Raw genomic sequence first — 16141 nt, forward strand, 5'->3', positions numbered from 1 at the left:
ACTAAATAACACCGATAAAACTATGAAAATGGCACTTTGGCATTAAAAGTTATTTTCTTATGGACTTTAACAAGATTCAATGCTTTTGTTCTCACAATGCTCTGGTATTTTCAGCTTTGTTAAAAAAAAAAGATAAAAATGTAAAAAAAGTATTGCAGCAAAACACCATCTTCTCTTCACAAAGGAAGGTTTTGATTTTGCAAGCAGGGAGCCAACAGGGGCTGTACATGGAATTAATATTAATCAGCAATCATGGCCGTCATGGCAAGGGTGGTTGTTCAGTTTGGGTTTACCTCTTTCTTGGTGAATTTCGGTGAGTGATCGTTTTTGTCATCAATCATGATGGTCGCTGTGGCCGTGCCTGTTAATCCAACATCCAGTCCAGCCATATCTTGAGCCTCAATGATCAATTCATACTTGGGATTTTCCAGAGTCTACAAAGCAAATACACAACAGAGAGGATGACAGTTAGATCTGGGTCACCACATGGGGCAGGTGACAAACATGTCGCTGGGGCTGACACTACGTACCCCTTCCATAAAGGGCAGGCACCTTTGCCCAGGCCCAGCACTCTTACCTGCTGTGTGTGAATGTGCCTTTGCAAGCTCTCCAGGGCAGGATGGTGGACTCATAGACAAGGGTTGGGTTGGCGATGGAATCTATTTTCTGTCCTTATTTAAGGGGACATGTGATACATTCCAGAATGTTTCATTTCTGGGATTTGAGTGTACATTGCATGACTGATATTTACACCCCATGTGTGTCATTTCACAGCGGCCTCAGGAAACTAAACTGGAAATGAGGCTGTTGGATTATGAGATCAAAACAATGATGAAGGCTTTAGGAACTCACATTAGTGAACAGTTTGATGGGCCAGGCATCAGAAATCAGTGTCAGCTTTTCCAATGAGCATGTTAAGCTGCACTTATTGTTCCCATTTTACAGGTGAGAAAACACCCACTGAGGTTAAAATCATTTATACTGCACTGTCTTCATGTCATTGTAAGTCATTTTAGTCTTTTATGTCATGTTAAACTTGTGTATAAAAATGATAAATTTAACACAAGCAAAACTGCACTATTGTCTCTCAATATATATATATATTCTTTTCATTTCAATATCTGACAGCTATTTTGCTACCATGTTTAAACACACAAAACCACTAACCAAGCAGCCCTTATCCCATGATGAAGAAGAGGGTTCTATGATTGGTCAGCAACAACCCTGCATTTAAAGTGCCTTCTGTGCTGCATGTGCTTGCTTGGCAATGAGCATGTCCTTCTTCTTCTACTAAGGCAGCACTTCACATTTCCTCTGGGGACCAATCTGTCACTCATTCTCTGCCCAGGTGGTTTGGGTTGGATGGACTTTTCCCACCCTGCACTCCGGCCAACTTTTAGAATGAGCTGTGGTGAGAAGAAGCCAAAAGTTCATGCTATCTCAGGGGCATGGTGTCTAGTCCAGGGGCAGGACCTGTGCTTGACTGTTGGATGAAGGAAGCCCTGTTTCACTGCGGTGTGAACTGGGAGCACTTAGCGCAGGACCTGGGTGAGCCATCTGCCGCCACAGCAGGGATGGAGTGAGGGGATGCTTGTCTGAGAAGGAAGCCAGTCTACTGAGAGAATCAGACTTGAACCCTGGAGAGGAAGAAATGTTTCCCGGTGATTCCACTGCAGCCATTACATCACGCCACCCTGGAGGCCAGCCTTCCCTATGGATTTTCCAGCTAGTTAGGGCATTCATTTTCCTATTTGTTAACACCAGTTTGGTTTGATTTTGTAATTACACATGCAGAGAACTACCTTCAATAACAAAATCCTTTTTTCGTTATTTTTGTTGTTATTTTATTCCTTTTGTTATTGAAGGTCCCACTGGTCACCATCAGTCCTGCTTGTATGAGATCTTCAAACATCATTGCTTATACCAACCAATAATTAAGAAATACCATGGGAAGCAGGATACAAAAACACAATACGGATCTATAATTTCATTCTAAAGCCACATTTTGGAATTTTAAATTTTAATAGCTTAATGCTAGCTGTCTCCAAATCTTGTAAGTATTTTTTAAGGGGGGTTAGCTGTTCGCTCCCTAGGGAACCTTTCATTAGTTGTTTCTCAACTAAGAGCTTTTGAACTAATAACTTTAGAAGTAGTACTTCTGTTGGGCAGCTTGATCAGGCTCCAAACTCTTAAACTGGAAAGGATGAGTGGGCTGCTGATGGCCTGGTTGCACAGGGTTACTCAGTGTTTTATTTCCCCGCTTTATAGAGATATAACTGACATATACTATTGTGTGAGTTGAAGGTGTATAAAGTGATGATTTGAACCATACATACGGTGGAATGATATCCATCAGGACTGATTCTCTAACTGCTGAGTGCAAACAGAATTTAATACCAAACCCAACTTTGAATAATTCCGGTTCTGCCTGGTTCAGTTGGAACCGTTCTGTAAAGGTTCCTGCAATTCCATCCATTCGCAAGCTCAAACCATAAAATCATCAGCCTAATATAAGTGACTTTATACTTATCATCAATAACAAGATATTTATTCTTTGACATAAATTCTGTAGCTGGACCGTATGAAACCAACATAGTGGCCCACCTTCAAAATCTTCCTTGAGTGCCTCTGGACATACTAGCCACTATCCAGGTTTAATTTTTCATATGACCTTTTTACTTTTGTGGTAAAAGATTGCATGTTTTAAGAAGCACATAATCACAAAAAAATAAGAAATTATGTGTATTTTTTCTGGTATAGAAGAGATCATAGTAAACCAATATCAATTCCCTCATGCAATAACTTTTACTACCATTATTCCCTGACATAATTTTAAGGATTGCATAAAATATAATCACATACGTAATTTATAACCTATTTGATCTTCTGTTATTAGGGATTTAGGTTATACCTAGTCTTTTAAAATTTCTGACAGTTTAAAATAACACTGCAATGAACATCTGTATATTCAGCTTTCAATATATTTTGACTTTTTTTTTTTTTTTTTTTTTTTTGGAATGACAGATTCCAAGAAGTAGAACTATTAGGTTAAAGCATATGAACATCTTAAGAGTCTTTATTGACAATTCAATATTGTTTTCCAAGAAGCCCTCACCAATTTTCTTACCATATCATTCCTATCAGAATGCTTAGTTTTCGACCCCTGGCATGGCTTGTTTTTAAAGAACAGGTGATATTGCCCCAGGAAGCAAGTTGGGAGATGAACGTGATGCCACATGGCTGTTGATCAAGGAGGTAAGTTTCCCACAGCACTTGCTCTTCTCCGACTTGCAGGAGTGGTAGCCATGGACTGCACCACATTGCATTTTCAAGCACTGACTATAGTGGGCATGTGCCAGCATCCACTGTCCCCCCTGCCTCCGGTGCCTATGCTATAACTCCTTTGGGGCATCCCTTCCTCACTCAGCACAGGTGGAGTTCAGGTAAGGTGGGCTCCATTCCTGATCTAGAGATGGTCAGGTGGCTCAGGCCTGACCATCATGGCCTCCCCTTCCCATTGCCATGTGATGAACACGGAACCCAAGTCAGGCTACCTGGGACTGGAACTCAGTTCCAGGACACAATTCTTTAGAACTTGCAGGTAAAAGAACTTCTAATTCTGTTGTACTTGAATATGGTAGAACATAAATCTGGAGCTGGTGATGGCCACTTGCAACCTCACAGAGAAAGGCAGCCTGAGAAGGAGACAACTCAAAAAGGACAGGTTGAGAAGATGGAGTTCTTTCACTCTAATTTGAGCTCTTTAATAGTCATCCTTGAAGCCAGAATTTCCCCCTCAGGTTCTATGAGTTCTATAAATTTCTCCTTTCCTTGAGACACTTAAATGAGAAGTTCTGTGAGCAGTTAACAAAAGAAATCTGACTGATATTGCGACTAATGCTGTGGTCAGTTATCTGGTTATTTGCAAGAAAGTTTAAGAGCTACAGTGTCACAATAGCATTCCAATAATTTCAGGAATACACTATTTTTCCTTTAAAAATTTTCTCCTCCACAGAAACATTTTTTTGATCAGAGTTACTATAATTTTTCTTTCATTAGTTTATGCATTCCTTCAGTCAGAAGTTATTGAACATCTACTGTGAATATTGTGCTATGTGCTGGGGGTAGAGGGATGGAGAAAGTGTTCTTTTTTCAAGGGGCTCAGAGAAATTGAGGTTTGAGGACAGGCATGGCCATATATAACTGCAACAAAGCAGAATTAGAGCTGAGCAGAGGTATGTCCAAATTCTTAGGACACCACAAAGGAAGGACGCATTGGCTTAACTCTCTTGTCAGTTTTATGAGTTTTATAAATAATTAAAAAAAGAACCAGCCAATTCCCACGTCCTGATATAAATAAAATTTTATGACTGCAATGGGAACTAGATTGATTAACCTCATGGAAAATCAATTAGACTGTGAACTAGATCAATTGTGAGGTTTGAGATGAGATGTCCAAAAAGTCTCAATTTTCTGTCAAACTTAAGGCCACTAATGAAAACGTTTGTATTGTGGAAGAATATCCAATTATTGTAAGGAAAATAGCGATGACATAGTCATCTCGAAAGTGGAAAGTGAGATTCCTCTTCCCCCTCCCCCTCCCCCATCTCCAAGAGATGAATATCCGTGGTCTGGTGTCTCTCTTCCCTTTCCTCCACATCACACAAACACAAGTACACACAGACATTCTATATCCACGCAAATTCAGACAAATGGAGCCATTCACACCGCTGCACAATCTGTGTTGCTGTATCACTTTCGTCTCTGCTTAGAGACCTGTCCATTCATTTTAACGGCTGTATAAAAGTCGACTGCATGGATTCAGTCATTCCCTACTGGATGGTCATTGGATTGACTTGTTTCCAAGTTTTCACGTTGGAAAGCAACTCTAAGATAAAAAGTCCATAGGCCGATCAGTGTGGGGGATTTTCTGGAATAAACATAACTGCTTTCAGAATGACAAAAGTAACAAAAACCAAGCAGCCAATGATAAAAGCACCTCCTTTGAAAAGGGAAAGACCTAGAGAAAATGGCACACAAATTGTTTGCTCCTGCACAACTGGAAGACCTTCCACTGACCTCTGACCTGCCTCGCACTCCAGCTGAGCCTTCTCCAAGAAGTCTGCTCCAAAACCCCCTACTTGAAATATACATACTTATGCACATTTCTGTACCCCTCAGAGCTCACTGTGCCTTTGTTACTTTGCTGGAAAAGACTCCTAGACCACCCATGGCTCCCTGTTCTCCCATAAGAATCACCGAAGTGGAGAAACAGGCCCCCGTGGCCAGGGGCACCTTTGCCTTCCTCACACTAGCTGACTGATTCACAGCTAGCTCTCTAATTCTCAGTTGGGACAGTGGAATTCTGGAAATATGAAACGCGAAGCCAGGCATCACGGAGACAGAATGTGGGACAACCCTCTTGCCTCTCCCATGTTCCTCATGGGCCCTGTAGAAGGCTTTTGCCTTCTTGAATGTTTTAATAGGACACTTACCACCATGGTGCTCCTCTGCCCATGCAGGAGGCACTCTGCCTCTAGGGGAACAAGACCTGCAGCTGTTCAGCTGTTCTGCACTTGGTGAGTAAACTAAGAGGTGGGAGGAAGCCCACTGTCCTCTCACGGCCAAGCTTCGCTTTCCATAGCACCCTCTGATTCTTGAGTTTATATCTCTTAGCTGGTTCAAGGCTCGTGGAACGGGTGTGATCAACCCCAATACAAAGAGCCTTCAGGCTAAGTTATGCCAAAGGCACCACTCTAGCAGAAATATGCAAGCTCTGCCTCTGAGCTCTGGGACTGTGCTGGTTCCTGACTCGAACTCTCCCCTGGATTTTGTCACACACCACGGTGTTTACTCAGGAGATCCTTTTTGGCACTGAAGCCAGCCAGAATCAGTTTTGGTAGCTTGCAACAAAAAGGAAACTATGGAGACAAAGTCACTTGTTCACCAAGTCCTATTTCTTTTGACTGTGGGCCCTATAGCTAGACTGTAAGAGAAACTTGTATGACCAATTCTGGCCAATGGAATATGGGCATAAGTGATGTACTGGCTTGGCCCCTAAGCCGCCCATGTAGTCCTCTGTGTTCTCCCTTTCCCAGAAGGAAGAAGCCTGGATCTTCAAATGATTATGTGCCACAGAGGCCCGCTGCTGACGTGAACAAGAAACAAGGCATTGTTTGGGTTCAAGGGAAGTTTATTACGGTGCCTAGCCTAGCCTGACTAATATGAAGCCCATGTTTCCTGTTTGGTTTTATTCTGAATACCCATTTACTATCCCTCTAAGGGGATGACAAAGTTTTCAAGGGCAAGGGCTATCCATGCCTTTGACCTCGACACCTAGCCAGGATGTGGCACACACACTGGGTGATTTACTTTCATTATTGATAATGATGATATATTACTGTTTCCCTGAACTAAATTATATCTCAAAGGTCTGAGAATATCAGTGGCATTTCCAAACCAGAGCCATTTATTCTCCGGGAATGGCTTATCCTTTGGGGAACTCTAGCTCAAGGAGATAGGATTTTATTTTGACCAAGAGAAGCACGGTGTCAAAACTGGGAGAATTAAATTGGCTGCTCTGATTTTATTTTAAGCTATCTGATCTGTAAGACATATCCAAGAGTCAAACGGCTCTCCTGGTTTGAATTCTGCAGTCACGTATTTCTATTGTATTTGCCATCTCCTCCTGGCTGTCTACTCTCTACCAGTTAATAAATATCTTAGAAACAAAAGGAGGATGGTGTGTCTATAAGAAAAAGCCTTGGTGTATCTCCAAAGACATGGGCTGGGTTTGCTGATCACACTGATTTGGAAACCAAACATTTCATCTTGAAAAAAAAAAAAAAGAATCAAGCCGTGTCATTAAATATGGCATATAATCAATCACTGGACCCTTGATGTTTTACACAGCCACTGCGACTTCTGTACGAGTATGCATTTAACGGAACATTTATCACTAATAACAAGCATAATGGTAGCTGTGGGGGGAAATCAACAAATAAATGCTACATAGAGAAAGGTTTTGCCATTAACCCAGGCAGTACCCTATCCTTCTCTTGCTTCATCTTGAGCTACCCTCCACATCTCTTTCCACACTTTGTCCAGACTGGATTTCTCTCTACTGTACCCCACTGTTTCTTACTTTTGATCTTTCTTCCCCTACTTCCTCCTTCAGGTTAATGCCTGCTCATTTCTTACGGTCATTCTTCACTGCACTGAAGCAGCATGAAGGCAGGGACCTTATTGCATAACGAGGTGGCTAACACTTAGAGAGGGACAATCAACATTCAATAAGTTACTATCACCCTGGCTTCCTCTCTTAGTAGCGGAGTGATCCTGGTCAAGTTACTTAAGTTCTCCTTGCCTCAGTTGCCTTGTCTGTCAAATGGGGACAATAATAATACTTCTGGGATAAGTGAGGATTAAAATAGGTAATATAAGGTGCCAAACACAGAGCTCAGCAGATGGTGGCTGTTATTATGTAGCAATAACTTTCAGAAAGTCTTCTAAAGTTGTGGCAAGAAGCTCAGGGTGGTCTCCAGGAACAGTCAAAAGGAAGTGGATGCTGTCAATAACCACTGAATAAGCCTGGAAGTGGATCCTTCCCCAGTCAAATCTTCTGATGAGACTGCAGATTCTGGACCAATACACAGACTATAGCTTTGTGAGAAGTTAGAGAACAAAGCTAAACCATGCCCATATTCCTGAACACAGAAACTGTGAGAAAGTAAATATCTATTATTTTAAGTCATTATGTGTTGGAGTAATTTGTTATGTTGCAATAAATAATGAATAAAATTTTCCTCCAGCACTATCAAAATCTGTAATATTCTTGTTCATTGATTACTTGTTTATTGGCTGTCTTGACTCTGACCACTTGAGCTCCATGAGGTCTGGGATCTTGTCTTAAAGTTTTATCTCCCAGCTACTAATTCAGTGCCCAGCACATCGTCATTATGCAGTAATTAGTTAATTATAGACATGTTTTTATAAAATAATGAATTATGTAGAGTGGTGTGCCTATAAATGTTTAATAGCACATGCTTCTGATTTGTAGTATTTGCCAACTTTGGTGGTTTAAACACTCTTACCATGGCTTATTTCAAGCTACTAACATGATGTCATTGAGTGGATAGGTAGAAGGTGAGATACATAATCAGTTATTATCAGCTGGTAAGAGCTCCAGCTTATAAACTGTGCTTTAAAGGGTCAAGAAAATCTCTCAAGTCTTTTAAAATAAATCCCTTGTTGTCTAACACCGAAGGTATTGATAATGAGAAATAACATGAGATTTCTAGCAAAGATTCAGTATAATTCATTTATTTATTTACTCATCAGCTTTGCCTGGATAGGTGGAGCAAAGCAAGACTGTGCAATATGGCACCTGAACAGGGACCACATTCTTCTCCAGGTTAGCTGCACTTGAAACCTGGTCTATAAATATTGCAAACAGACTGGTGAAAACATTATCTGAAGCAGAACAAGTTGTTGTCTGTCTAGAGTTTGATTTACCCACTCTGGCCACGTAACACTGGGATAGGTAGCCCATAAATCCAGCAGGAACCTCATACATCCCCTTGTAAAGGTGCCTTCTCTCACTGCAGATGGCAAGTGACATTCTCCATCTTCCTAAGGAACAGGGTGAGTTGCATTTGACTTGTGTCTGTCTTTAGGCTTCCTTGCTCTTCAGCACTAATGTGAACATTCATGTACTTGGCTGTCACCTGCTGTGTTTTCATTTCGACTGGGGTCTGGTGGGTAAGGAGAAGGCAGAGCTCATTTCCCCAGATTTACTGGTTGCTGACAAAGCCAGCAGGGTAGGGAAGCAGCAGAGGAAATAAACACTGCCTCTTAGACACATGCATTTGGAATAACTGAAGTGATAGATTTCGGGCTGAGGGACCTCAGAATCAAATAAAACATTTCCAGGTGAAGTGAGCATCTTCTGATGTTACTGATGAATTATGGTAAATAAAATGCCAAAGGCATTCATAACACACCTGGAAAACCCACCCCCCTCCAGACTCAAGGTGGCAAATATTTGACATTCTGGTTGTACTTATATAGTGTCTACTAGGTCCAAGTGATGCTGCAAGGATGTGACAAATGACACAGACTCAGATGCATTTTTAGATGAATGAACAAAAGGCAAGTACATAAGGTATGTATGAGGTAAGTGTGATTGGAAGTGTATCAGTTAAGGTCTATGAGAAGGGGGTCAGGATGTGGGATGCTCAGGAAGGTGATATGAAGGTTCTTTAATTTACCAAACATTTACTGAGTGCTTATGATACATTAGGCATTATGTTACAGAGTAGAAACAAACAAAGAGAGCTCAGTCTGGTGCTAGATAACTCCCAGGTAATTTCAGTAGATTTCAGTAGAATAATATGGGAGTAGGAAGAGCGCTTTCATCTTGCAAAGGAAGAGCCATAGAGCCCAGATGTTGGTGGGGGTGGTGGTGAAGGATACATTCCTGCAGAGAAGTTCCAGCTATAGGATTAGAAATGGGTCTTGATACAGAAGTCAATTTTTGTGGAAGATGAGGGACTGCTAATCCTAAAACACTATTAAATTCGATCATTTCATAGGCACTGAAGGCTGATTCTGATTCTGTTTAGGACACTGTGAAAACAAGAAGTACAATGTGTATTCTCTACTTTCAGGGAACTCACAGCTTGGCTGAAGGTACAAAATGCATAAGTGGCTCCATGAGGCACCAGGCAGTATGTGCTGAACATTTATTCAGTAGGTTCAGATGTGAATGGTGCAGTTGGGAGGACTACCATGACTTTTAAGTGGCTTCGGGTTAATTCAGGCTGGGGCTGAGCTATGAAGGAGGGTGTGAGGGTAGAGAATTCAGAGAGAGGAGAGGAGCCTGAGAATCAGCACAAAGGAGGCCATGCAACACAGGGCCACTGGTGTTGCTGGTGCAAGGTTGATGATGTGAGGAGACGCAATCTACGGTTTCTTTAAAATATCTCAGACATCCTCTAGTCTGGGCCACCCTAAAGGAACAGCATGAGGGAACAGAGTTAGGGAATCCTAGGAAGCATATGGCTGGTTTGGGGGCAGATATGAACGTGCTAAAGAATACCTTGGTTTAACCTGTTTGAGTGAGATACAAAAGTACAAATCCCTAGACATTTAAATAAAATAAAAGGTAATTAAAGTGCTCTTTCTCTATGATTTTTATATATTTTCACAATCCACTGTTTGTTTTGTTAGCCTATTCTAACCCTGAATTGCCATAGCAACATTATGCCCACTACATAGTAGGTACTTAAGACATATTGCCTGAGTCAGTGCTTCTGGAAATTGCTTGTACTAGAGTCCCCTGGGGGTGCATTAAAATACATATTTTCAGGAGTTCCCGTTGTGGCGCAGTGGTTAACGAATCCGACTAGGAACCATGAAGTTGTGGGTTTGATCCCTGGCCTTGCTCAGTGGGTTAAGGATCCAGTGTTGCCATGAGCTGTGGCATAGATTGCAGACGCAGCTCAGATCCCATGTTGCTGTGGCTCTGGCGCAGGCCAGTGGCTACAGCTCCAATTCAACCCCTGGCCTGGGAACCTCCATATGCCGTGGGTGCAGCCCTAGAAAAGGCAAAAATACAAAAAAAAAAACAACCATATTTTCAGCCCACTTATATGTAGTGCTTATGATTCGGAAGGTCCAGGGTAGGATCAGGGGATGTGCAACTCCAGCAAGCTTCTGGGGGGATAATGATGCTGCTGATCTGAAGACCACACTTTGATTAGCATCGTTTTGAATGAACATCTGACAAAATGCAGGTCAACACGGACCCTTATTTAAAACTCACCTGTTTAAAATTTAAATGAAAAATAGAGAAACATAGTTTACCAAAATGTCTGTCACTGTGAAGTTCTCCTTTTTGTCCCCTTTCTAGAAAAAAATGTACTCCCGGGAAGACACTAAGTGACACTATGGTTGCCCCTCCAGCCTGCTTTGGCTTGTCTTCTAATGTCTCATTTGGATGTTCTCCCTCGGACTTCATGGGCAAGAGCAGAACTTGTTATCTTCTCCTGCAACATGGCCCGCCTCCTGGAGGGAACAACTCAGGCTGGACACCCAGGAGGTGTCCTCAGGTCTTCCCTCTTTCAACTAAAACAGCCCATCATTAAGTGATACTGATGCCACCTCCCCAAACTCTCCTGAGTCCATCTTCTCTCCTCCATCATGCCTGCTGATACATGACTTTGAGCATTCACCTTTTCTCATCTCAGTTACTGTGACAGCTTCCAGACTGGTTCCCTCTGCTACCTTCCAAACAACTCTCTACCCAAAGGCAGGCACCGTGAGCCGTTTAAACCACCACCTGGCCACGGGACCCTGCTCAACATGCTTTAGCAGCCCTTCAGTGGCTCCAGGATAAGATTCAAGCTCCTAAAGCACAGAAGACTTTCTCATCCTGGCCAATCTCCTAGCCCTCCTCACTCACAACGGTGCATTCCTGTAACAGCAGGTTACATGCAATCACAATACCATAGCTCTTCACTCTTAGATACCTTTGCTCATGCTGTGCTCTCTGCTGGGGGTCCTCCCTACCTATGATTCCTCCACCTCCTTGGAAAACTACTCCTTGTCCTTATAAACCTTACTTAGATGTGCTTCCTCCTAAAGCTCTACTGCACTTCCTAGAGTTACTCCTCCCTCCTCTGCATAAGCCCTATATGTATGTTATGGTGAATGCTTTTCTCCTGGTTGACTTAATAATACAGCATTTTCTCTTCATATGTCTGCCTTGTGATGAAGCTGTGAGAGGCTAAGTGTCAGGTTCGTGAGTCAAGCCCAGTGTATAGTGGAAGTGAGCTCTATATGTCATCAAGCTTTTGACCCTAGAAACTTTCATACCTTCTGTGGTAGGCAGCACAATGGCCACCAAGGATGCCAATGTCTTAAAATCCTCGGAACCTATAAACATGGTGTTTTATGTGCCTGACTTTGAAGATATGATTCAGTAAGGGATCTTGAGATGCGATCCATGAATTACCTAGGCAGGTCCAAAGTCATTACCAGAGGGAGGTGGGAGGGTCAGAGCCAGGGAAGGAGATTCAACAATGGAAGGTGGGGGGTGGGGTTGGGGGAGGGAGAGATTTGAAGATGGTACACCACTGGCCTTAAAGATGGAGAGATGAGGAAGGGGCCATGAGCTAAGGACGGCAGGTAGCTTCTGGAAGGTGGGAAAGGCAAAGGAACAAATTTTCCTCTAGAGCCTCCGGAAGGAATCAGCCCTGCTGACATCTTGATTTTACGGCAGTGAAACTCACTTTGGACTTATGACTTCCAGAAGTGTAAGATTATAAATGTGTATTGTCTTAAGCCACGGATTTTGTGCTCTTGCTACGGCAGCCATAGGCAATGGATGCAGCCTCTCTGGAGCATGCTCATCAATCATCCTGGAAAGTTGAGATTCTTGTCAGCCTCCCAGCTCCACACGGGGCTCATCGTCACCAGCTGCCACCTTCATTTCACTCCCAGCTGCCTCCCTCCCAGGGCTGACCACCTTCCCAGAAGAGCACCCACTATCTTTCCTCTGGAAAGTATTTCCATGTCAATCCTGTGAGCATAATGTTAACCAGACGTTTCCTACAAACTGTCCAATAGGAAGAGAGGAGGGATTTCCTCTCATCTGTGAAGTGATAAATACCAGGTCAGTTGACTGGAGACTCTTCTCATTAACATACATGGTTTCCAACCTGTTGGTCACTTTCTGAGTATCTGTCATAGCTCCCGATGGAGGCAAGGACCCTGTCTCTGACTTAGACCTGCCATACCCACATCTCCTGGCCCACTGAGATATTGAGTCCCCAAGATACAGCCTTTATGTGGCTACTGGGTTATACTCTTTGAAAATAAGTTGAAATAATTCTAAACCATCTGGGGAAAAAAAAAATCACAGAGCCAGTCCAGTGTCTGGCACTCTCTGTTAATATTTGCCAAGTGAATAAACCAAAAGATGTTATACAGATCGTTACACAGAATATTTGGCCTCAGGGTTGCTATTCTGGATTTCAGATGTTACTGGTCCAAATGTGGGGCCTGGGCAAGGTTGGACAGGTGAAGCTGGTATCTAGAAGGCCAGGTTATACAGAGTACGGGTGGGTGACAAGGCCCTGGCCTTCCAGGGGTGAGCAGGCAAAGTCCTGCCCTTTTGGAGAGGCATCTACGCCAAGGTGGGTGTGGCATGCTCTGATGCTGGGGTGCGCTCTCCCCCACCTCATGGCAGACGCCTGTGGGTGGTCCCAATCCTAGGCTCAACTTGTGGCCTGTCCCCCACCCCAAGGTGTATAAGATGGAAGGGAGAACGATTAAGGTGGGAAACCCCAATCCTCAGAAGTAAGGCTGGGATGGGAATGACCTTTCCAAAAAAAAAAAAGAAAGAAAGAAAGAAAGGAAGAAAGGACCAGAGAATGTGGTTCAGATGAGCCTCAGAAAACCCATCTGGGGGGTGGCCTCAGGTGACCCTGGGGGGCCATATGTGCCACAGTAAAGAGTTGAGAAACTGGTATTCCTGTCATCCGCCAAGCAGCTTCCGAAAGCAAATAGCTTTTCTTGGGTTTCGATTTATTACCATCTAAAATGTCATCCTCTGTATCAGTAATAAAAGATAATACCTTTTACGGTGGCTCCTTATGTTAAGATTTTACAAAATCTGTTATTAAATGATCTGCAAAGAACCTACATGAATCTTCTTCGGTTACATGGAACAGCAAGGTGTTTTCTTCCTTCCTCTCCCCCAGACCAAGTGCCGTGAGAAGGGCAGCACTCCCTGCATGTTTTCTAATCACACAGCAGAAGGTAAGGCTTTTAAGGTCAGACCAAAAATTGCATTCTGCCATGTAATCGGCTTCACAAAGTTACATACTGGTCAAAACGCTCAGAAAATTCAATTACTGACTCCCAATGACAAAAGCACACGAGCCCACCAAGGGGTGGAGGGTGTTTCTAAAGTTAGGCTCTAAATGCCAAGGATCTGGAGTGATTTCAGCCTTACAGCATTTGCCTGATCTTGGTCCTCTGCATGTTCACAGCCCCAGCCCATTAATTTCAGGCGCTTAATCAGTACTACCACCTCCACTCAGAAAAGCACAGTCTAAGTGGCCTTGGTCAAGCTTGATTTGTCCATGTTTCTCAGGGCCTGCTGCCGTGCTGACGTGATCTCCTAATCAAATCTGCCATCCGGGGTTGCTTTTAATCAGTACGGTATGTTTTCTCTGAAGTCAAATGCATTTTTAGGCAAAGCTCACTTTGGTTTAGAGTTCTATTGCTGTAATAATCCCAGGTAGCTTTAGAAACAAAGGACCCCACTGAGAGAGTAATGAATCAGCCAATGACACCCACCCACTCCTCCCGTGCACAAGAAAGCAATTCAAGATGCTGCTTTTACACTGTCACTGGGTCACACTCTGAAAATAAATTGAACTAATTCTAAATCATCTGAGGAAAAATCACACAAGATGGATTCCAATTACACCACTGCTTGTTGCTCCAAAAGCAAATGCATATACCAGGGAGAAAAGGCAATGAGGATGGCCTGGCCGTGGACTATTCTGGAAGGCCCGCCTGTCGTCTTCATGCCCAGCACGGTGAGTCCTTTGCTCACCTTGCTCCCACGTTATTTGGACAAGATCACCTAGTGCCTTGTGATCTGCCCTGCTCGTCCAGGGAGGATCTTTGGTGATCCGGGCTCCATCATTCATTTTGTTCCTGAAATTGTCTCGGCTCTGCTGACAGGAGCTAAGCCTATTAACACCCTTGAATGTTTGTCGAGCAAGGAACAAGGAGTCAAATGTTATGACTTAACATTTGGTCTTGCCCTTTGCTGGCCCAGCCTCGAAGACAGACAGAATGTTGATAAAGACAAGTGTGTTTCTCCTCACAAATAATAAAACCCGGGAACACGCCCCTTGGAGGGCTGCTTTCCGTTTCCGTTTTAAAAAATAACAATAAATGGAGTTTTTCTGCATTCCCTCCAGCTCCTCTCCAGGGTCCTTTGCAAAGCGGACCGATAGAGTTCTCTGGGAGGGAGTCTCAGGGCCTCAGCTCTGATCCCAGTTGGCGGAGGGGTGGCAGCGGGGAGAGATGGGGGGGTGGGAATCAGACCTCAACTGGGGGATGAGAACGTACCTCTGTGCCTCCTGCTCCCTCCTGGCTTCAACCCCAACCTAGAGAAGGACCCCTCTGCTCCAGGGCTCAAATGCTCACTCCTTACTAGTCCAGCTGGGGTCCACTCAGACCCTCTGCCATTATCATAATCATGCCTACATCCACTGAGCACTTTCCACGTGCTGGAAATGGTGATTCACCCTTGGTGGGAATTATCTCAGCTGACCCTCAGGACACCCCATGAGTCGACTGTGGCTCCCCTGTATCAGTGAGGATTCTGCTGTCTGAGGACCCACAGCTCTTATGTGACGGAGCTGGGATTGGAATGCAGGTTCTTAGGTTCAGAGCCTACGCTCCAAATTGCTACCCTGGGCCGGGGCTCCTTGTCACCTCACAGACTCTCTCAGTGGTAGCCTGTGGACTCCAGACAGGAGTCCACCTTCCAGTTGTTCACACCAGCCCCGGATGGGCTGGGCTTGGAAGGATGGGAGCTTTTGTGGGACAGGTTGCCAGGTATGGACAGCTCTTTGAACACTCTCCATCAGGTCTCTAAATGTCTGCCTTCTTGGAGACCCCTAAATTATTCCCACAGCTTCCGCTCTCCTTCCCTTATTAATTCTGACAGTTTCAATTACCACCTGTTTCTTTTATGTCCAAATCTCTCCTAATCCCCAGGTACACATGTCTAACTGCGTGCCTGACATTTCCACCTGAACGTTTCGAAAGCACTGCAAACATAGCAGATCCCAAAGCGAACCTGGGACCTGCCCAGCCCAGCACATCCCCTTCCTGCCCTGGTTCGTGGTGTTCCTTTCCCCCCAGGCCACCTCACCAGGAGCCCCTGGTATCCTCTCTCATCCCCGCGGATTCTTTCTTGAAAAGGAGCTGCACATGAACCTGTGCACTATTTCTACTGCCCTTGACCTAGTGTGGGTCCCTGTCACGTCTCGCTGTTTCGGCTATTTCCTGAGATAAGCAGAATACAAACTCTGGAGCAATTTGGGAAGGG

General features: G+C 43.9%; 1 protein-coding gene across 31 annotated transcripts in view; it reads right to left on the reverse strand.

Moving 5' to 3' along the window:
- Positions 1–16141, reverse strand: part of CDH13 (cadherin 13) — a 1446594-nt gene that overhangs the window by 151931 nt on the left and 1278522 nt on the right. For all 31 annotated transcript variants that reach the window (XR_014804745.1, XR_014804744.1, XM_084957934.1 and 28 more), the window contains 1 exon segment: positions 294–434. Coding sequence is in view for 29 of the 31 variants with exons in the window: in XM_084957934.1 (XP_084814060.1) it covers positions 294–434 (141 nt within the window). In the remaining 2 variants the exon portion in view is untranslated.

Source organism: Sus scrofa, chromosome 6 (genome assembly GCF_054392235.1).
Source record: "Sus scrofa isolate SSC_HxYL_T2T_F1_AM1 chromosome 6, Sscrofa_HxYL_maternal_Yorkshire_Landrace_v2.0, whole genome shotgun sequence".
NCBI lineage: Eukaryota > Metazoa > Chordata > Mammalia > Artiodactyla > Suidae > Sus > Sus scrofa.